The following is a 22,662-nucleotide window of genomic DNA, read 5'->3' as shown; positions in this document are numbered from 1 at the left end:
TCAGGTCACCAATGACTGCACAAAACCCACCAAATTACATTTGATCCTGCACTTAATGGGAACATTTCAGTCCTGAGGATTAACAGCATCGGTTTCAGTCGACTGATAAACAATTACTCCGTGGCAGAGTGGGTGTGAAAGTGCTCTCTAATTTGTGGACCAGAGATCACTTGAGGATTCTCAACACTCTCGTCCATTGCCGAGCGATGTGCTTGTACGTATGTGGCAGTGCAGCAAGGTTGCAGGAGTGGAATTTGTGTTGTTTGAGTTGAATTTCTCCCATGCACAATACCGGAATAGTTGAGTCAAACGATTAAAAAATATGACCATTCCTAAAAAAACTATGAACAATAATGTATCCCTGTAAATTCACAACAAAAGCCATTTCACTTTTTGGAGACATTTATTTTTTTTGCATCCATAAACTTTCAAATATTGCATTATGCAAGTGAAGGCAGCTTATTAATAATACAGTTAACGACCTTTCCCCATAGGCCACCAAACAGTGCATTGCAGCAAAAAGCAAGAGCACTCAACGCAAGTGTCAAACGACTTTCGTAAGGAATTGAACTCTGTCGACAACATTGTCGAAGTGGAACACGACGGACAAGTGCTTAAACTGTGTTGAACCGTTCCACTTTAAACTTTGCGTGTGTTCATGGCAGTAACTTGCAGCCCCTTAATTCACAGGGACCTTGAGAAACTGGCCATTCACATTCAGCGCATGCTGAAGTGAGACACAACCAGGCTTTAAAAGGGGGGGGGCGTGCAAACAAATGCTACACGTGTCACCAGCTCAGTGAATATATTACGGCATACGGTTGACAAATGGCCCTAAAACGGATGGAGTGGCATTTTAAACTACTCAGAGGGTATCCATCAGTTAAAGAATAAGAACATTTAGAACTTGAATTGGGTATTGAGGTTAGAAGCACAGGGCCATAGGGTGTTGGATGATCATACAAAGAAAGTATTCAGCAAAATGTGTTTAACCAAATCTGGAGAAAATTGTGACAATTTCGTTTTTGTCCTGCAATGTTATTTGACCTGTTCCACCAACACTGAACTGGCAATGAGCTGGCACCTCCTTCAAGAGAAAAAAAACCTCCCAATTCAGTCACTCTTCAAGAAGGCATTTAAGACGAATATTAAGATGAACGATCACTGCCACCACACCATCACTTCTTCCTGCCAGATCTCACAGCTGGAGCAAAGCAGCAGTGGAACAGGGCTCGTGACCCACTGAATTACACGGCAAATACAGAGGGCATTCAAAGCAACAATGTGCCATCCACGAACCCAGTGAATGTACTCTGTATACGTGTCGGTGCAAGTAATGCCCCATACTCGGCCGTTGCATAGTTCAAAATGTGGAATTGAAGTTCGTGGATCTGCCTGTGGCACACTGCGGAGCTCCTCAAACACTGCCCGGGACAGGCCACATTCGATTGTTACGAAGCAGTTGTGACGACAGTGCTCGTCACAGAGATCCCGAAGGGGCGAACATGACTTTAGATACCTTTGGTCGGGTCACACTGTTGTCGATTATAATAATAGTTGATCGATCAAGCGAGGACTGTAATCATTGGCTTGTGACCTTAGAACTAATTGAAAGACAACAGGTCACTGTGCTTGCACTACAATTAAAAACAGTGTTGCCAGATAGAAAATATTACTCCCCCCTGCCCAGCACCCGATTGGTTCGGCTGATATCAACGCAGTAATGTCAATCATTTGCTGGCCGTTTCGAAGTGGCAGGACCCGCGTGGCTGTGTGGAATGTACAGGGACTCCTTTACTTACGAACAATCGACTTACGAACAGACATCTGGAACCGAACTCGTTCGTAAGTTGAGGAGTCTCTGTAGTCCTGCTACAGACAGACCGGCCCCCATTGTTCGTTTGAGCCGGGAGACACTTCGACTCGACCGTCGCAGAATTGGAGAAACAGCCAGGACGTGTCCACGCAAAAACAACAACGCTCAGCGTACCGAAGCAAACCTGCCGACCCTTCACCGGGTGAACAAAACATTACCAAGTACCGTTTTCACTTGGAGCAACCGGCTCCCAACCCATGAACAAGAGATTCACGAGCTTTTGTTGGGTGAAAGTATTCCATGAGACTCAATGTAATCACTTGTTTGAATGTTTAACAATTTATAAGTTTCAAACTAACCTGTGAAACTCTTAACCTTAAGTTCTTAAGGCCCGGGATTCCTAAAACACCATCACTTTCCACTTGTTTGCATTTCCATAATTACTAATCTCAATCCACTCAAATGCACCTGATGATTTTAAACAACTGGAACCTGCACTGTGGTGGGTTAGAGAGTTGTGGCTTTAAAAACCCAGCTGTAGTTGTAAAATCAAAATGACCCTACCAGTTGAAACCAACTTGGCAATTCAACACTCACCACGGATTCACCCATTATACACGCACACTCAACCAGGAGCGATGCTTATTCTGCTGCTGGAATGACAACCCTCCGTTCATACAAGATGACCCACAACTCTCTAGCACATGCCGGACTCCACTGGAGCTCCATGTCCTCCTCTTTGGTTGGACCTTTGCCATTGTTACCTCTGTTAGTGCTATTCCCATCACTTATTTTGATCATGAATCGTCATGAAGCTGTGTTTACACGACGGAAGCAAGGTTCTGCCACCTGGCGGCCCATGGGCCAGGTAGGGGCCCACGGAGATGTTGTGGAGGGGCCCACCAAGAGATGGTTCACAGAGACACACAGTGGTCAGACGACAGTCCACAAAGCGATGGATATGAGAGAGCTGTGGACAAGAGAGACGATCTAGTGAGAGGAACGCAAGATAAACAAGATAACGATGAGAGCCCTCCAGAAGCACAGATTAGGAGTCACATTTACTGACGTTGTTATGACACCATGATCACGTGATGTCATGACATCACATGGACCACCAGCTTAAGATCATTTTACGTGACTTGCCATAAAACAGAGTTCAAGAACGATGCATCAGTTCATATCAGACTTAAAATTGCGTCATCAGACCTGACATGAGCTGGACTGAACCCAATCCCGACCGGGCCGTGTTCCCGTGATCCCCATGAACGCCTAGACAGTGCATCGCCTCTTGGACTTTGGCAAGTTGGGAATTCAGTTCCTCTCTACTTGCTACGAACTCCAGTTCCAAATTGCTCGTTACCCTCCGCATCCCGAGTGGTCTTCACTTTAGGCACTTGTTCTCAAAATGCTCCTCGGTGTCAACGGTGCAATAATCCTCGAGGGCCAGGTCTCACCACACCGCACTTGTTTTTATTATATCTGGCGGAGTGGCAATGCCGTTAAGAGCACGCAAACCGCAATCGGAAGGTTGTGCACTTAAATCCCGGCCTGGGCTGGACTCGGCTCATCATCTCCCTGGGGTAGGTAAAACAGCAGTGGTCGCCTCATTGGCAGTGTCTGGCCTCCTGCCATAGGAATGTGGAATGCCCAACACTGGCTCAGGTGTGCCAACGGAGATGAGCACTGCTCCAAAATATTTTTAACAGGCAGACCACTTATTTTGTTTGTTACGTATCATTTTTGTTACATGCAGTAATTGTGACCTGATGGGAGTTTTATTTTACTCTGATCAAGGTGTTTGTTCTCTTTGAAGTATGTTAGCTTTCTGCTGGAGTACAACTTATATACCAAACTGCTCACAAACATACAGCATGAAGAGTACTAACCAAGAGCATTGTATTCTTTGAATACTTGCAATGAGCAATGCTAACTGCAAATCCTCCAACTGCAATCTTTCAAGAGACTCGTATTGCTATTTCAGTTACAGCAAAGTGAATATTATAACAAAAACACCATTTACAATACGGTACGTAAAAAAACGCATTGCCTCCAACCCGAATTGCTTCCTGTTAAATGTTTACAAAGCAACGTGCAATTATCAGACCTCAAACAGCAAAAGACCAGACTACAAGCTACATCTCCCGCGCAAAACAAAATTAACGAGCTAATCCACGCATCCATTTACCAGCCTGATCCGAGTAGCATTTTCAACAACTGGCACGAAGATAATTCTACTTCCATAAATAATGGCTTGACTTTAAAAAAGATAAACAAGGGGCAAGGGGGCCGTGGGCGACCCGGAGGTCAGAAGTGCGGAGCCGTCACGGCCGAGGGCCTGGGTTCAAACCCGGGTGCCCAACCGCTGCCTGTGAATGCACCGGGGTGGTTCTCAAGCGGGGCGAGTTGATTGTCTCCGTCGGTCACCAGCGGACTGCACAATAAAGTAATCATCGGACAATTTGGCTCCGCACTGCATCTGGCTAAATATATTGCTTTTACTGTCATAGATGCGCCAAAGGTAACAGAGGGTGGGTGGGAAAACAGTGCACCCCAGTGTGGATGATGGGTCACTCTACGAGAGTTTATGAGATTTCAGAAACAATTCAGACCGCAGATCGTTTTACAACACAAAAACTCAAAGTAGTGATTCGTGTTGTTTTGGAGGATAAACAACTCCTCTCCGCCACTGCCGTCGCTCCACACGACAATAAAAGTGTTCCCTGCACAAACCTTCAGCCGCAGGGCCGTGTCGGAGTGCGCAATGTCAGCAGCACTATTTCAAGGCAAGCAAACTCTGGACCAGTTTCGACATCAAATTTGATTTGAACCAAGCAAGCCTGACCCTGCTGATGAGAGCCGCGTCATGTTCAATGTGGAGAGACGGTTATATGAAGGAGACATCGTACGCCTATTTATAGTTTTGTGACGCAGGGTGATGGAAGCACTGCTTTGTGCAAGTTGAAACGGATCCATCGTCTCAAGAGTGCGATGCGGCTATCACCATTCGGATGAAACCGTGAAGCACAACATATCAAACACATGATCCGTCCCTGTGAAATGTTTCGCTACAACTCGGCACCATTTCTATTTGCCATTGGACGCACATTCCAAGCGGAACTATTCTGAACAAGAGCATTGAAGCGCTCTTCAGGCGTATTATTATCGTAAATAAGAGCACCGTGACCTCTTTCACCTTGGTCTTTATGGGAGGTTGTCATCTTATAAGAGTTTTTTTTTTAACAAACCGTTGAATTCTGATGGGAACTGAAAAGCAACGTTCTATTCTCTATAACAGGAACGTCCTACGGACGGCAGACAAAATTACAGAGGCAGGGAATGAAGACGTCAAAGATTTCTCCAATTTAATGGCTCTCTCGTCTGTCCTTTTAGAAAGTTCTCCAGTGGAAGAGACGAAGTGTGTTCACTCCGTTACATCTCATAAGAGTTCCCGTTGATACCCTATGGGGGTTTTACCGTTTGTCCTGTCATGTGCTAATGCCAAGTTGGGATGGGTCTTTGGGCTATCATCAAAGGCTGGGGCTGAGGACACAGAACTGTGTGCGTGTACGTGAAAGAAGGAGCACGTGCTCTTAAATAAACGACTTCCCTCCTCGCGCTCTTTCATCACTGAAGGATTGTCAATGTAAATGCTCGTCACGAGCCGAATAATAAACCTGGCGCACCGTTACGCACTTTGGTAATTATAAAATAAAGGCAAATAAAGTGTCAAGGTTACAGCACTGCAACAAATGGTCGGAGTCCGCAAATCCACGACTTATTACCGCACCTCTTCTGGAGATCTCAGTTACCGTTCACAACGCTGGGACAAATACACAAACCTCTTTATAGAATTTTTACAGTTAAACAAAAGGTTACGTTTCAGCCACTTTTAATTACAGTATATTACTTTTTTGAATATCAATACTAAATATATTTTGTGCACATTTAGTTACAGCAACGTAGCATGACCGTTTTTTTATCTCCATTAGAATTTAGGAAGGCTTTTTCCGATATCTTATTTAGCGTGTAATTATATGTGCGGTGTAAACAATCGCAGAAGTTACTTCCGTTTCATGTCAATAATCTTACAACGGACAAGTTTAAGTGCAGAGCTTAACATCAGCTGGCTGTCTGGCTGTCTGGGTCGCCGTAAAATAATGTCCCACTAGGACTTCTACCACACCACATCCTGCTATGACTTCTACCACACAACATCCTGCTATGACTTCTACCACACCACATCCCGCTATGATTGCTACCACACCACATCCCGCTATGACTGCTACCACACCACATCCCGCTATGACTTCTACCACACCACGTCCTGCTATGACTTCTACCACACCACATCCCACTATGACCAGACACTAGCAGTCACATTCATACTCCAGCCTATGGCGACCCAGAAGATATCCAATGAGAAATGAAGCAGCTTTGGGGTTATGTGGGAAGTAACCTTTTCTTTTCCGTTGTCTTAGATCAGCGTAGGGCGCCCCGCGTCTGATCGTTCGGGAGGTTTGGCCTTTGCTGCTCGCTTTGCTCTGTGATTTATTCACCCAGCGCGCTGTTTAGGAAGTCGCCGGTGCTCTGTTCTGAAGACAAGGACTTGAACACCTGAATTTTCTGCAAACATTGACACGCACACATCACAAACGGTACACATTAGCTTTCAAGATCATATAGATTTCTGTAACATATATCCAATCATGCACTATACTAAAAGTCAAAGTTCCCTCTGCTTAGGTCACACAGAGTCTCTCTAAACTTGCACATGTGCGCGAGCACTTTTTAGTTTTTACAAGTTTACAGCAGTGTACGCTCTTGGATGAGAAATCAATCAGAATGACCAAAGCAGAGTTAATGCACCTGATCTCACCGTATCCCACAAGCTAAACATGATTGAGCCCGGTTAGCACTTGAATGGGGGATATTTCTGGGCTTTCCAGGCATTGTAGGCGTGGGGCAGTGTAGCGGCCATAGGCTGGCAGTGCCCAGAGTCAGCCCTCTCACGTGTGTGGGGTTTCTCCAGGATCCGTGGTTTCCTTCCAAATGCCACAAATCAAAATGGAATCGACCAAACTTTGACCCTTCTGATAAAGGGCCTCGAGATTCAGGAAGACTTTCTTGGGTTGGATAATTAGCTTTTTTTTTTTCATTTCATTCACCTGCCATTTACGCCAAACTAATTGTGTCCCGTCGACAGCCCTGCGTGCGAGCGAGTCACTGCATGCAAACACCCGAGCAGGCAACAAAGCGCTCACCTGTTTCTTGAGCGCTTGCAGGGATTCGTAATCGATGCGTGCCAGCTTCTGCCGCACCCAGCGCGGCTTGTCGGGAATGACGAAGGTGAGCATGAACTTCAATGCGAGGAGCGCGTGCTGAGGAACAAACACAAGAGCCCCAGCCACCGCGCTCACAACCACCGCTTACCGCCATTCACCGCCGGGGCCCCGAGAGCGCAGCAGCGGCCGGGAGCCTTCTTCGCGAGGCCCCAACAGGGGCCTTGACAACAACGGCGGCCGCCCCAAACTCCATCTCCCTAGTGTTGACGCTCGCGCACGCACACCCGCACCCGGTACTACCCGACGAATACATTCGCCCACCCAGGGAAGGCCTGTGATAAGTTTCCGAATGTATTCGCACGCTCAGGAATTTTAACTCGTGGTTGCCAGGACCAGCAGCGAGCCCACCCATAATTATGCCGTCGCCTTCACGCACGCGACTTCACACGGGCTGAGAGGCACAAATACATCCAACTCTCGATTATCCAGGGCAATTGAGGGGTGGAGGTAGCCCGGATTAAATAAGGATAACGCAAAACAAGTAAATTAGTCTATGAAAAAAAAAGCACACATTTCGTACTTGCGTTCCTAGAATGGGGGTGAAGAGACATCGAATGTGCGGTGTGTATTTTATTTTAAGCAATCGATTCACTTGTGATACGGGCACCTAGTCCCTGTGCCCACATCACCGGAACCGGCACTCGTGAAAGGCGCAAATGAGCACAGTTAACCAGAAATCCAGACAATCGGCCCACAGATGGTCTCCGGATAACCGCATTACAGATCACAGGGTGGGGATGCTGGGGTCCAGGGGGAGGGAGGGAGGGATTCTTGGAATTCGACGGGCGTCTCACCTCGGCGGCGACGATGACGAGTACGTAGTTGAGCGTGACGCTGCCGTCCTGGTCGAAAAATGTTCGCACCTGCTCGGACATGGCGATGAGCGCGCAGTTCGTCATCACCGCCATCAGCCCCATCACCTCGAAGGCCAGCTGGGGGAGCGGCGGGGCAGGAAACGCACCGTTGGGTGGGGAGGAGGAGGAGGCGGCGGCGTCGGCAGGGCGACTGTCTAAGTTGGAATGGAAAAGTCCATAGCCTGACGAAAGTGGTGGCTGGCCTCGATGAAACGGTGTCGATTCCCTACACGTTCCTCCTCAACCCCCAAGCAACATGGTCCATCGATGTTCTAAGGCTTTGATCCTCACCCAGAAGATCTCTCGTCTCGGTCCCCACACGCCCCCGGCCACAGCACACGTCGCCACTCCACTGCGACTCGACATCGCGTTCTCAATAAGCCACGCCTACAAGCTGTGGAACACGTGCAACTCACTGGGAGCTGGGTGTGGCGGCTGTGGGTTTTCTTAAATTAACAGACAAGATGATTTCAAACACAGCTTGAAGCCAATGCTATGAAACGTGGTAATTTTTTTGCAAGAGAAGCGTGCACGTTATTGTATGTCAGACCAAAGCAATAGAGAGCCCCCCGTGTGACTGTTTCACAGACTGCTGGGGCGGGCACTGTTCAGCGAGCAACTACCATGGCCGACACGGAACACGGGCAAGCGTGGGTGGTGGTGGTGGTGGTAGTGTGGCCAGAACCACTCCTGGCCACCTTGCTCTAGGGACTGTATGTATGTATGTTGAACTGCTTTCGCACCGTACGTAGCCAACCGTGTTAATCGGATGTGCGGGGCAAGGACAACAAACTAAACCGAAAAAGCAGTTCAAATAAATTAGTTTTCTACCCAGTGCTGACGTTCACACACCACAGCAGGTACTCATTTAAGGGCGAGTAGACCTAGGGGAGGGCCTACCAACGCACGTATGTACGCATGCACGTACGTACGCACACAAACATACGCACGCACACACATACCCACAACAACAACTGCCATTCGCTACAAACTGGCGTTAACATCACCACGGCGCTTGTGCCAGGCTATGTAAACGTTAAGGCCACGCAAAGTGTTGAATGCCCGCTGGCAGGTAGTCACGGGACAGACCCAGGTGCCATGGATTGACTGAGATGACTGGCCGATGCACCAAACACACGCACGCACGCGCACGCACGCACGTACCTGCCAGACCCCGATGTTGGCGGCGGGCAGGGAGAAGGGCCGCTTGAGCACGCAGCACAGCTTGAGCGCGTCGGAGCGCACCTCCGTGATGTTGTTCAGCACGGCGAGCACGGCGGCGAGTGGGTACGCGCACGAGAAGAGGCTCACGTAGCCAAACTGCAGGAAAAGCTCCAGGTAGTCGTCGAACGTGCCCTGCGGGGGGCGGGACGCAGGTGGGCGCGGGAGGGGAGACGCGTTACGGACGCCAATAGCTGCCGTTGCGGTCGCGCGAGAATTCTGTTATTCCACCAGGGGGCGCTGTGGTTACAGCGTTCGAGTCCCAATCGGGAAGGCTGCCAGTTTGAAGACGTTGCGGGGTTCGAACTTGATCACAAAGGTAAGGGCGCAGGGCCTGCAATTGTGTGCTCGTGCCACTGCTAGCAGAAGGCCCTCCATTAGCCGGAGCTCTAGATCCCCCGTCTAGAGTTGTACTTTCACGTGCTGGCCAGGTGTCTTGCTGACGGTGGGTTCCCGCACTTCACCACACCGCACGTGACCCGCCGATCGACGAACCGTGGCGTCATCATCTACACCGCTGGGTGAACAGAGGCACAGAGGCGCAGCGGCGGCGAGGGGTGGTGGGGAGAATTAAGAATCTTGCACCGTTGTTTTTAAGCGCCGTGGCAGGAGATCAAATCGAGCCGGCGATCGCCGCATTGCATGCCCGGCGTGCGGACCCCGTAGCACCAAGGCGGCTGCCCTGGTGAACAGAAGTAGCGCACGTCCGGCCACAACTGCTTTGTGGCGCGCCAGCAGCGTTCGTCCCTCAAGAGCGATTGTTTCTGTGAGCTGTGGCCGTGGAGCTGCACACGTGATGATGGTGGTGGTGGAGGTCTGGCTGTTTGTCGTTGACGTGATCGCTATGGGTAGGTTTGCCACGACGTCCCGATAGAACGGTACATCGTACAAGACCAACGGTGACTGTATCGCCTTTTCTTTGCTAAATATCGTTATTTTGTGATTACTGGGGCTCATTTTAATTTTCTTCGTTATTTTATTTCCTGACACAATATTGAATAAGCAACGAAACAATTAATTAATCGGTAAATTAAACAGCCATTATCCATCAAATTAATGCTTTGTTAAAATGCTTTCCACAGTAAGAAAAATGCATGATTATTAGCTATCATAATTTGCTCAGTTAGTCGATTTGCTAAATAACTGTCTTTTCTTGTATTGTATAGATGCGTGTCAGGTTCACACTGAGTGACCTGCATCCGTCAGCAATCTTCATCCCTCCTGGAGGTACAGCAACGCACAAAACCGAAACAATTCGGAAGCCCAATCACAGACAACGCGATAACCGTCACGTCTAGAAAGTCCACATCGTATCGCATCGTGGAGGTAGCAACGCGACAGGGAGCGTAGTCGGAGCTACGGCGTCGTACCAGGTACGTGTCCATCTCCCCCTCGATGCGGATCTGCTGGCGCAGGGGAGAGTCCTTGTGATCGGACGGCGCCTTCTCCGAGCTCGACCATCCCATCTGCTGGTTCCGGCGCTTGCGCAGCCAGTAGGGCAGTATGGACTCCACCAACTGGTTCAGGATCTGCGATGTGATGAGTAGGGCTGCGAGGCTCTGTGTAGGGGAAGGGGGTTGGGGGGGGGCAGCAGAGTTGAAAGATCTTTACACACTTTTACAAAACCTCGTTACAGGGCTAACACGGTAAGTCTTCGCTTCACCCGTGGTGTTCACGTACCGTGTTTTCGCTACAACGCGGTTCTTCCATCTAGGGACACTTTTCTAAGCTGTCGATGACGAACTACTTTCCTGAGCTGCGCGGTGCGAGTGTTCTGGGTGTACGCGCGGAACGATATCCTGCGCGGTGGAGTACCCTCATCTCAGTTCTTTGTCCCGTCATGGGACGGCTGACCACAGGCTGATTTTATCACGCGAATGTGATTCAAATGTGCATTGTTTGTATTTACTTATTGCTCGGTAATGCATATACAGATATTGCTCGCTTAACGCGTTTTCGTTTCACTCGCACCTCTGTGTCCGCGCGGCGCGTTACAGATGTGTAACTTCGACTTTGTACTGATAGTTATAGGTGTTCTAAAAAAGGTGCACACTATATATTGTGAGCATGAAATTCAAACCTGTCTTAGGAGCTTCATGTCTTGCATGTAGAAGGCGATGTAGAAGAGAGACGCGAAGCAGTTGGTGAAGTTGAACTGCCAAGGGGAAGAGTGAAACCCATTGAGCGCGTTGAGGCCTTGGCGATCGTCAACGTGAGAGAAATGAGGCCACTTTTCTTGAGGATCAGTGGCGTTAAACTTAGTTCCAGGAATTCAAAGCGGGGTGTGGGGTGGGGGGCTCGGGCCACGCTTGTGGGATAATTAAACATTCGGTGGTTCATCAACTCCAATCGGTGGCACTAAGCGAGCGTTGGAAATTCCACATTCGATTGACAGGACAAGTCCTTCTGAAGGGAACCACAGTGTACTTTCCACATGGAGAGGCCAGGGAAGTAGAGTGATCCAAATGGAAAAGTTTTTTTCCTCTACCGGCCTCTCTTTGGGCTATGAAGGAACGGCCATCCCTGACATGTCGCCTCTTAATATATTCTCTCTTTTCAAGGCCAATTTGTTGAGTTTATTTATTTGTGCTCGAGTACCACTGCCAACGCAGCATCAAGAAATAGTTTTATTTTGATGTAGGGCCATTGCCCACAACATCAGCTTGCTAAATATATGTTTTGTTATCATGGGTGTCCCATGGAGAGACTGTGACCTGCCACATGAATCTGGAATTTATGGCACATTTCTGGCCGCCAAAAGAGACGCAGTGATCCCATCATACAGACACTACGCCCTGATACTGACGCCGGCGTTGTGTTTAGATATGTGTTCTTGGCAGGAAGCGTGCGTGTTTTTTTTTACTCAAAGGCACCGTGTAAGGAATGATACTCACAACCAACACTTTAAGGATGAGGTGGTTCTGATGCGTGGACTCCAGACGATGATTTTCTGAGTCAAACAAAAAACACAAAACCAATACAAACCACTCCCATGCTAAACCAGTGGCACAGCGCATCGTCACATCATTGTCGGGCAATCGTGTAAATGATTACACACGACTGTTTATTATCGATCAACAATACATTATATAAACAAATTCAGAATGCGTTGTTTCTCTTCTCAATCATATTCCAATTCTGTTATCGGCATCACGTCACGAGAAGGGACGCGTCTCCATTTAGAACTCGTTGCGGCGAGCACTGCCACACCTTGTGCCAGACAATGGCTCTCACCAAATAACCTCACAGAACTACTCCCGATAACATCGCAGCACTACTCCCAATGTCCTCTCAAAAATCTTAAGACTGCAGAGTCGGATTATTCCAAGATAAGGGACCGGGACATTCGGCGACAGCACGCGACGGCTTTTCATCCAGCAGTGGATAGCTCCCATCTGTCGATGAAGACGATGACAACGGTGGCGATGCCGACAAGACGGACGGCGGTTTATTACACGTAACGGCCGGTGCCGCCCCCTCAGCCACTGACCCCACTCGGTGAGCAGCTCCGCCAGGTACCGGTAGGCGCGGTTCATGACCTCGATGACAACGGCGTAGATGACGCTGGGCACGTAGAGCGCCAGCACGGCCAGCGGCCCCCCCTCGTCCGCGTCGCCGTCGCCGCTGTGCCGCCACGCCAGCACCCAGGCCTCCATCCAGAAGTAGACGTCCATGACGAGGTAGGAGAGGTAGAGGCAAGCGCACACGAAGGGCACCGACACGGCGTACACGCGCAGCGAGCGGCGCCAGCTCGGGTACGTGGGCTCCCTGCGGCCCGTCACCGGGTTCGTGCCCAGCTCCCCGTGGAACCCCGGACGCGGCTCCTACCATCGTGGGGAGGGGAGGGAGGTTGGGAGGGAGGGGAGGGAGGGGAGGGAGGGAGGGAGGGGAGGGAGGGGAGGGAGGGAGGGAAGGAGGGAGGGAGGGAGGGAGGGAGGGAGGGAGGGAGGGAGGGAGGGAGGGAGGGAGGGAGGGAGGGAGGGAGGGAGGGAGGGAGGGAGGGAGGGAGGGAGGGAGGGAGGGAGGGAGGGAGGGAGGGAGGGAGGGAGGGAGGGAGGGAGGGAGGGGCACAGGTGTTTCCGTTCACAAGCATAGGGTAAGAGATGGCAATGTATAAGAACATACAGCAATGTGGCTCGCATTTCCAATACAATTGAGATTTACATCGTGCATTAATGTGACCACATCTCAGGACACCGTACAGAATAAACAGTGGGCGCATTTAGTTTCTATAGAGATAACGAGTCCATCGTGTAGGTCTCTGCGTGAGTCTAATGGGAGTCGAAGGGTCCGGGTCCCTATGTGTATCTGTGAAAGGCACAGATGTGAATGGCCAAAGAGGCTGATGGGGTGTGGGGGGAGGCGAGAGGCTGGCCTGGTCGCACCTCAAAGTCGTGTCTCATGAGCAGCGTGCCCCAGCAGAAGGCGAGCTCCGCGCTGTGCCTCTTCCACATCTCCAGCACCACGGTGGCCCACGCCAGGTTCAGTCCCGCGAACACCACGTACTTGTCAAAGTCCTCCCAGGCAAACAGGTAGTAGGGCAGGCCTACCAGTCCCATGGGCACCAGCGCCCAAGTGAAGAAGCCCAGGAAGCCAAAGTAGAGCGCAATCTCCTCCCCAAAGTAGCGTCGGATCACCTCTGTAGATCGTGAAAGAGGGTCGAGGACATAGGCAGGGCAGAGAGAGCAGTCCGCAACCCTTAACCTCCTTCAGTTCCTCCCTTGAAGCTCACCACTTCTACATTGCCCAATTTCGTCCTCTGCTATACCGGTCACGCACGCTGGCTGGCTGCCCGTCCCAGCACTAACCAGGCCCAATTCCGCTTACATTCTGAGAGCATATTTCGAGTTATTTGATCAGAGGCATAATGTAATGCGTATGTAATGATCCGTATTGTTTTGGACAGGCTACGGGAAACCTACATGCTAATTTTAACGTGTATAAAGTAATTAAGCGCTCCGACGGCGCAGGTGACAGCTCGTAGGCATCACATAGAGCCGGCACTCACCCAAAGGCTGGTAGGATGGCCTCGCCTGCTGGTACCACAGCGCCGACAGCTTCTTCAGCTCCTCCGTGTCGTGCAGTGGGTAGATCTGCACCAGCAGCCGTTTGGACTGCAAGCGGCGGACTGATCCACGTGCGGAAGACACAATTTGGGGGGTGGCATCGGGGGGGCGGTGGCCGGAGGGAGACAGGGTGGTGACAGCCAATCGATAACAACGTTAGAGGGAGTCAATACATTTTGCCCGCGTTCTGCAGAGCGTTTAAACACATACACTTTTCATCAATGCTATTTTTCAGGTGCACAGTCTAGGGCTCATTCAGCTAGTGGTGCCAAGACAAGCAAGCCTTCATGCAGCGATAGTTTCAGCACGGGCCAATTCAAAAGTTGCGCAGAAGGGGGATCAGAACTTTGAGTTGGTGCCGAGGTACAATGTTGAGGTCCTGGTTGATGGGTAGGTGGTTGATGGGTAGGTGGTTGATGGGTAGGTGGTTGATGGGTAGGTGGTTGATGGGTAGGTGGTTGATGGGTAGGTGGTTGATGGGTAGGTGGTTGATGGGTAGGTGGTTGATGGGTAGGTTGTTACTGGCAAGAAAACATGCAAACTCCACTGCAGCTTGCATGTCTCTGCAGATATTTGGTGGAAGAATTCCACTTTGTGGATGAGCTTAAATAATGTGACCTGGGTGATGCCACTTGGACGCGCTACGGCGGCACTCCTGACGAACTCTAAACTTTTGGAGCAAGTTACAACTAATATTTCAATAATGTATGTATTCGTGCTGCCCGTCTGTCTATCCATCTGTCCCTAATAGGGGCATACGATGGATGACCCAATATTTCAGGGCTCACCTGATTGAAAACTGGCCAAATGTATCAAAGGATGGCCAAAACTTGGATGAAACAAACCAGAAGCAATTTCAAATATGCAAATTGACGTTGCCATCGCAGGTACCCATCGGTAAAACACCAACGTGTTGCACCCCGAGAGCTATCCGTCGGCTTCCATACGGCATCACTAAACACTTCCAGAGGATAGACGCACGTCGTAGAGAGCGTGACGTAATCCAAGCGTATGCATGCTTTTTTTGCTCCCTTGTTTCTCATGAACGAGGAAGCTTCACACCCAAGACGTGCAGCCCAGGATCTAAATAAAGCCTTGGCGCATATTTTTCACAAGACAGCTGAGTTGCACTCTCTAAAATAAGGCTCGAGTCTGTGCGAATTCCCTCCCAAGTTGCTTAATACGCCGGTGACTTACACACGGACTTTCCCGGGTAGAGCTTGATGTCGGAGTATCCCGGCATGCTGATCTCCTCCTTGGCGCGCAGGTTATTGAGCGCGTGCTTGACGATGTACTGCTGCTCGGCCATCGTCAGGAACGCGACGTTATCATCTGTAACGCCGCGCGCACACACGCACGGATACACCGCGGGACATTAATCGTATGCGATGATGGCAGCACAGCAAGCAGGTGGTTTGTTTCTAACAAATATATTCGTTGAATTAATAAGGGATTGGCGGATAAAACAGAGATGAAGCCGCGCTCTGGCTTCATCTGTGGTGTTGGCCACCCACCCCCTGGTGTGCCGTTTCGGCCTTCATAAGTGCTCGCTAATAGTACTTGCCCCAACAGTCTGTTAAGGCTCTACTTTGTCTTTGGTGTACCCATCTGGGATGTAATGAGGCACTCTCCGCGCACACAGGTGGTTGGTGACCTGTGTGTGTGGACCCGAGTGTAATTTATTATCCCACAGTAAACGAGTTTAATGTTTCCAAAATTATACCTTCGGAAATGCTGTTCGTTCCTGCCCGCTGGACATTTCTGGCCTTTGGATTTGCGCTCGGCAACAGCGATATGTGACAACAAAAAACGCGCGCACATAGAGATGCTCGTCTACCAGAGTATCCTTCGAAGGTGTGCCGTGAGAGGTAGGTGAAGGCCCTCATGGAGCCATCCTGACAGCGCCGCACAAAGCCGGCCTCCTCCGCCCCAATCAGCAACCGCTTCCACGTGGCTCCCACCAAGAGGGTGCGGCTCTCGCTGTCCGCTCCACCGCCCACCCGCAGTGGCTGAGCCTCCAGGTAGGCACCTACGGGCATGGCACGGGGCGTAAGCAATCCGACATTCTGCACGGAACCCGGAGGTTGCGGACCGTCAATGTACGTATGTTGAACTTCTTTCGCACCGTCCATGCACGGCAAACGGCGAGTCGTTACGGAACATTCTACAGCCACATCAGTGGCTCTAATGTTAGGATGACCGGAAGTTAAAAAAAAAAAAGGCTACCGGGGCGAACGCGCAACCGGCTGTGCCTCACCGCCGTCCAGGTCGTTGTCCCGTAAGCGCGAGAGCAGCCAGTCGCGCGTCACCAGCTGGAGATGCCGGGACAGCTCAATGACGACCAGCGGCTGGAAGCCCAGATGCTCCTCCTCCAGCGGGGCCGGCACTACCGCCCCGGCCTCCTCCGCCTCCTCCTCCTCCACAAGACGATCCAACCGACGCATCCTCTCGGCTCGCGTGCACCGCGCCTACGTGCCCTGCCCGTCAGGCGGCCGCTGTCGGAGCTCGGCAACCTAACCGCCGCACGGGAGTACAGATGACGCATAGGAAATCAGTTCCGCCACTGTTGCTTCTTTTAAGGCGATTGTTCAACTCTTTTTACACGCACTTGCTTGTCCATATTTATTAATGTTATATTATATTGTTTTCCATACATTTGTACACTGGACGAACCATTACATTGTGATGTTTGCTATATTTAGGTAAAGTGCGATATAATAAAGTGTATAGCATTACACAATGGATGACAGATGTGTTACAATCCATTTATTCATAAGCTTGACGGAGCACCATGTGAGAAATGCACTTGTGAAAGAGACACGACATGGAGTTATGACTTCATACACAACTTAAACATGCTCGATCCATATTATTTTTTTGCATTAGGCCACGCTGTAGTTTTATTCTAAATGTTTTTGTAAATAACCCTTCAACCACCGAACATTTACCAAGAAATATCTTTGTCAATGAAATATATTTGTCAATGAGGCAATCTTGCTGTTGGGTCATGGATTGATTAGTGTCAATAATTTTAGCATAAAACTACCGCATGACTAAAAGCAAAAACTAATATGAATCATGGTATTGGCTACGGTAAAACCCACGTTTTAAGATAAACATATATTTAAGTGAACCGAAAAAAACCTGTATTCTAGATATTGGTCGTGAAAGCATACGTGTAAACTGAAATGCAGTTTACTGTGATACTCAACATTTTTCACAGCATTTAAGTAACAGATTATCATCTTCCACAAGCCTGATCTGTTATGCACATTGAGATTTACTGTAGGAAATGTTTAATGAAATATTAAGGCTTGTCAAAGTAGCAAGCTCCGTCAACACGGGTACAATAGTTTAAGTACAGAGCTGTGTGCTGCTCATGAACGTCTCTACGCTTGGCGGCGTGTAAAAAGCAAACTAGAAATAGCGCCGAATGAAATGGATCTGGCAGCACTGCCCGAAGGTAAAAATAATCAGGGAACTGGTTCTCTGTAAGCACGCTGCCAACAAAATGAGCATGCGGTGGCACGTTGTGTCGTTTTATAGGCCAGCAACAAAACATGTACGACTAGTACTGTGTCGTGCTTACAACCTCACCCTCGGAGCAATGCGGCAAAGTGCAGCACAAGAGGCTCGACTGTGTCGGCTCCGTTTTGGAAGACTGTTCGTGACATATTAACCAACATGATTTGGCGAGCATCAGGTGTTGCCGTATCTGCGGCAATGACAACGTACTGGGCAATGGCTCTGAGTTGCCGGTCGCAAGGTCACCTGTTCAAATCGCAGTCCGCGTTCACTCGGCATGCAGCATCCCTGCTGGATCGGTTAAACACGCACCGTCTAGCGGCGTAGCTGCAGTGTGCAGGCGCTGCGACTGCACTGGGGCCCGCTTTCTGGAAGGCCCTAGGCACCGGGCCTTGAAAAAAGGATGGGGGTAAATTTGACAGGTGCCTCGTTTAAGTCCTTGCACCAGCGTCCATGCCAAGCTCACTACGTCCGCCACCAGCACCATCTCGTGGAGTCTGCACAGGTTTGTGGGAAGCCACAAGCGGGTGTCTTGTGGGGAGACCTTTAGCTAGTTGCGTAAAACACATTAAGTGACTTTCAAATGATACCGGTTGAAACGACAAACTTCAGGGGAAATACCTGCAAGGTCTTAATAATGTTCCCAGTATGACAAGGTTCTGGAACAGCCATTCAGGCGAGACATTGTAAAACAATCGCTTCAATATGAAGCGAGATTAGATTCTCGGTATGTCCGTAAGCGCACACCACAAGTTTGGTGGAAGTTTGATGTCACTGCTTGTATTTGAAAGAGCATCGTTACGTGACCAAATCGCCCAGAAGGCGCCAGGTGTCGTCAGATAATAATATTCTGCTGTGCGCCTCTACCAGGTGATAAGGGCAATAGACAACATTAGAGCCAGACTCCTTCTAGACTATTCTGTGCAACAGTATTCGAGACCATGGATGAAATAAAAGTGAAGTTTTTTTTTATTCAAGACGTGTGCACGTTCCATTTGCAGACACACGGGCATGGTATAAATTGCCTGGAATGAGTCACAAAAAAACCTCAAGACGTTCGTCAAATGCACTGCCTTAAAAAGGAAAATGATGGGATCGATAACATCTCAGGCGATGACCCTTCGTTACAGCACGTGAGCTATGAGGGGCCATAGCCCGAAAGTAAAATGACCCTTCTACATTGCACGTGCGTTATGATGAAGGGCGATTGGCTGAAATGTCGACTTTTATATATTTTTTCCTTTTAAGGCCACCGTGTTGTTGATAAATGTGTTCAGTCGTGATCACTTAGAATTGTTTATTTTTATTTAAATACTCTAGAGTAAAAGTGTAGTGTCATCGCTGGATGTCACCATGCTGTGGGTGCAGTACCAGCCCTAGAGGGGCACAGTGTGCGCTGATTAATAGCGCTAAATGGCACCACGCCTTAAGTGCAGTGCCGACCCTTCAGGACAGGGTGTGTGGGTGCCGACTCAAGGATAGGGTTGTGTGAGGCCATGGCACTCTGGTTGACCCGGGAGGACACGTGCCCAGTTAAGTTGACACAGGGGCCCCAAGAGGGGGCTAGGGGGGGGTCACGTGATTGGGACCCAGATCCTTCCCGAGGATTCTGGAAGGTGGACGTGGCCAAGGGTGGAGTCGGCCATGCCAGAGAATATAAGCCGTGTCCCGAGAGGGACCAAGGTTGTTGTTGTTCATCCTGGAAGGAACCCTTCGCCTACGATCTCCGTTCAACGAGTCTCCAACACGTGGACCCAGGCCGAAGTCGTTGGTCCCGGTCCGTAGTAGCAGTTACATTGTTACTAGTCTAGTTACTAGTGTAGTAGCTAGTGTAGTTACTAGTGTAGTAGCTAGTGTAGTAGCTAGTGTAGTAACTAGTGTAGTAACTAGTGTAGTAGCTAGTGTAGTAGCTAGTGCAGTAACTAGTGTAGTAACTAGTGTAGTTAGTGTAGTTGCTAGTGTATTAACTAGTGTAGTAGCTAGTGTAGTAGCAAGTGTAGTAACTAGTGTAGTAACTAGTGAAATTACTAGTGTAGTGACTAGTGTAGTTAGACGGGTGGTCACTACCTTAGGTTGTTATTCTGTTAAGGGGAAGTTACTCCGTGTGTTGGAACTGAATAAATGCGTTGCCTCCAAAGTCTACGTTTGCGACTTAGTTGAACCCATTACAAAAGTAATTGTAAAGTGGTGTAACACATGATAGGACTTTTGTAGAATAATGAACGAAGACATGCACAAGTTTTGTGTCCTGTACTCCTACATTCTCTATTCACACTCATCTTTTCTTCCATTTCATTCGATTCCACCATTCCTCGTTCCAATCCTCAAGCAAGGGTTTCTGTATGCGGCATCTACAACTGTATTGCTGATTCCGTTTAGGTCGGTGGTGATATTCCTGTCATTCCACATTCATTGACATTGTGTTCAGGGGACGGTAATCAGGGAGCTGTACAGGTCTTTTCCTGAAATGCCTTCATTACTTGCCCCTTCTTCCATTGCGAGTGCCATTGGCCTCCTGGGAAGGTACATCGACCACCTGCTGGTGTTGGGTGACCCCTAGACTGACCGGTAGCTCGTCCGCATGCACCAGTTGCCACCCTTCCCAGCGAATGGGGCCCACCTGGACCCCTAGGCTGAGGACAATCGCAGGGTCTACCGTCCCGGGTCAGGATGGACCTAGAAGTGGAGAGCAGGGGTGTTGACATCCCTGTATAGTGTACAAAGTACAACGTACACCATCCCAATATTTTTGTAAAAAAAAAATCGCCCGAAGATGCTGGATGTAATGCCAGAATTTGCAAATCGCCCGAAGATGCTGGATGTAATTACCAGCGAAACGTCGTACTCAAAATTTGTAAATGTTGTGGATTCACTCTTTAAACACACCGGTGGGCTGAAGAAGTAACTAATTGGCGTTTTGTTAACAAGACACACTTTTTACTGATTGGCCGTGTCGGGTGGTGGAGGATTGTAACACATTTATAAATAACGCGATCTAACCCAAAAACCTTTATTATGAATAATACTGGTCATGCAAGCCTACGTGTTAAACACGATCTAACGCTGTAGGATGATGCATTAGTCACAGAGAGGGCTGAAATAACTAAGAAAACTGCCACCTGCAAACTCACGACTCGCAAAAAAATGACAGCATCAAATCAAATAGGTGCAGCAGGCAGGGGCATTTCAATGCTGCAGGTACAGCCACAAGCCAAATACGAAGTCTTATTGCGAAATGTGGTGGATGGTAGTAGACACGCCATTTATATTTCTGGCTTACATGGTCGATGGCTTCTACATTTTCTGTTGGTTCCTCTGATCTTTCTTAACATTTTGTAGTTGCTCTTCAAGTTGGTTTTCGCACTTTTTTTTAAACGGCAAAACTATTGAGTTATTCCATGATTGAGATATTTCATTTGTGTGCAAACAATTTCGTAAATAGGTTAAACTGACTCGGAACTGGTCCCACTTCTAATGTGATGTCCAGGTATACCATCAAGTCCAGTAGTTTACACTTTTTAATACTGCAATGGGCAGTTGCTTCAAGTGTGAAACCCCAACCATTTGCATCAGAAAAATGTTTTAAATTCTGGGACGTGATATATTGCTCAGGATGTGCATGCAAACTCATCCACGAATTGTAAGATTGTAGCGTTATCATGAGCTATAGCTTAACTCTTTGGTTCTTTCGGTAAAGTCACGTAGTTAGAAATAAAGAAAATAAAACAAATCACAACGTTTCGATCGCAGTCACGAAAGCTTCAAATCAATTATGGTTCAATTGTTCTTGCCAAGGGCTAACATTGGTGCACGATCATCATCCTGAGTTTTTATGCGTTTTTATGCGTTCATGTTCCCATTGATTTCTATATTGTTCTTACATTTTAGCAGGAAGGGCCTAATGAGCTGCTTGGCTTTCATGGGCGTCCTGCGAGGATGAGTTATCCGCATTCAATACTGTACTGTATGTTGTAAGGCACGTGTCTTTTTATATCTCTCCCATTCCTCAACATGTCTTTTGTGATTTCTGACAATTCATTCCTCCTGTAATTTCTAACCTTTCTTCCAACTATCAATTCACTTGCAACTAGTAAGCTTAGTTATTCCATTATTCTTCCTGGTGATATCCAATCATGACTTTCGCCCTCCTTGGCATTTGCCATCTGTTGCTTATAATCTCAAATCGGCTGCTTTTTCTGTGTTTGATGTCCATGGGACCACCCGGATTTGCCTGCCTGCAAATGAGAGGTGATTCGTCACTATTGGTCCCGCAGTCTCGCGTGTTGATTAAAGGTTGCAGTAAAGACGACGTACCTGACAGCGGGTCGTCGGATAAGGTTGTCAGAATAAACATTGCCATGGGCGGTATATCAATGACTCAAATTAAATCCGTGACGTTGAGTGCATGCGACGGAAGCTATCTTTATACAATTTGTCACTTCTAATGCAACAACAAAATCGAACACAATCATTGAGGCCCACCCGGAGGGTGGGAGCATCGTCGGGCACAGACGCAGCCCCGGGACTCGAAGCGCCAAACCCGGCCGGGCCACTAGCAGAGGGTCGGCGAACCTTGCAGGCCTCGTGGGAAAGTTAAAATATACATCTGTGCTTTTTTTTTCTAAAGAGGCATGCAAATAAGAGTTCGCTTCGAAACCTCTGGGCAACGTTCATCGTCGCCGTATTTACCTTTGACGCCGCGACGCGGATCAGCTCCGCTGTGCGGGCGGCTGGTCGCGGAACGAAATCGGTTCACGTGGAAGGCGGCCGCCTCCTGCCGTGAACGCCCACGGAAGTCCTCACGCCGGGGTGGTGGTGCCACGCCAGAGGGTTTC

The 22,662-nt window shown here is 49.0% G+C and overlaps 1 protein-coding gene across 2 annotated transcripts; it reads right to left on the bottom strand.

Annotated features, from left to right (window-relative positions):
• Positions 1-384: 384 nt before the first annotated feature.
• ANO10 (anoctamin 10) lies at positions 385-22,644 on the bottom strand. Of its 2 annotated transcripts, XM_032974529.2 has the most exons (15): positions 22,517-22,637; positions 18,074-18,218; positions 16,560-16,815; positions 16,140-16,331; positions 15,500-15,634; positions 14,245-14,364; positions 13,622-13,875; positions 12,727-13,060; positions 12,131-12,186; positions 11,317-11,391; positions 10,607-10,795; positions 9,180-9,371; positions 7,956-8,093; positions 7,081-7,197; positions 385-6,442 (listed from the first exon to the last, which is right to left on the bottom strand). In XM_032974529.2, the coding sequence occupies exons 3-15, from the start codon at positions 16,744-16,746 to the stop codon at positions 6,368-6,370; spliced, it is 2,064 nt and encodes a 687-aa protein (XP_032830420.1). In that variant the 5' UTR covers positions 16,747-16,815; positions 18,074-18,218; positions 22,517-22,637; the 3' UTR covers positions 385-6,367. The 2 variants fall into 2 exon arrangements, with proteins under 2 accessions (XP_032830420.1, XP_032830419.1); XM_032974528.2 differs by lacking the exon at positions 18,074-18,218 and having other exon boundaries at positions 22,517-22,644.
• Positions 22,645-22,662: the final 18 nt, after the last annotated feature.

Source organism: Petromyzon marinus, chromosome 54 (genome assembly GCF_048934315.1).
Source record: "Petromyzon marinus isolate PM22_M1 ecotype Great Lakes invasive population chromosome 54, UKy_Petmar_22M1.pri1.0, whole genome shotgun sequence".
Taxonomy (NCBI): domain Eukaryota; kingdom Metazoa; phylum Chordata; class Hyperoartia; order Petromyzontiformes; family Petromyzontidae; genus Petromyzon; species Petromyzon marinus.
This window is presented reverse-complemented; position numbering and strand designations above follow the sequence as displayed.

Excerpts from the sequence above, each read along its gene's own strand:
- ANO10 (XM_032974528.2), bottom strand. The coding sequence starts at position 16,746 with ATGCGTCGGTTGGATCGTCTTGTGGAGGAGGAGGAGGCGGAGGAGGCC. Across the intron at positions 13,876-14,244 it reads GCCATCCTACCAGCCTTTGG|AGGTGATCCGACGCTACTTT; the intron begins GTGAGTGCCGGC and ends CACGATCTACAG. Across the intron at positions 13,061-13,621 it reads TCATGAGACACGACTTTGAG|GAGCCGCGTCCGGGGTTCCA; the intron begins GTGCGACCAGGC and ends CCACGATGGTAG.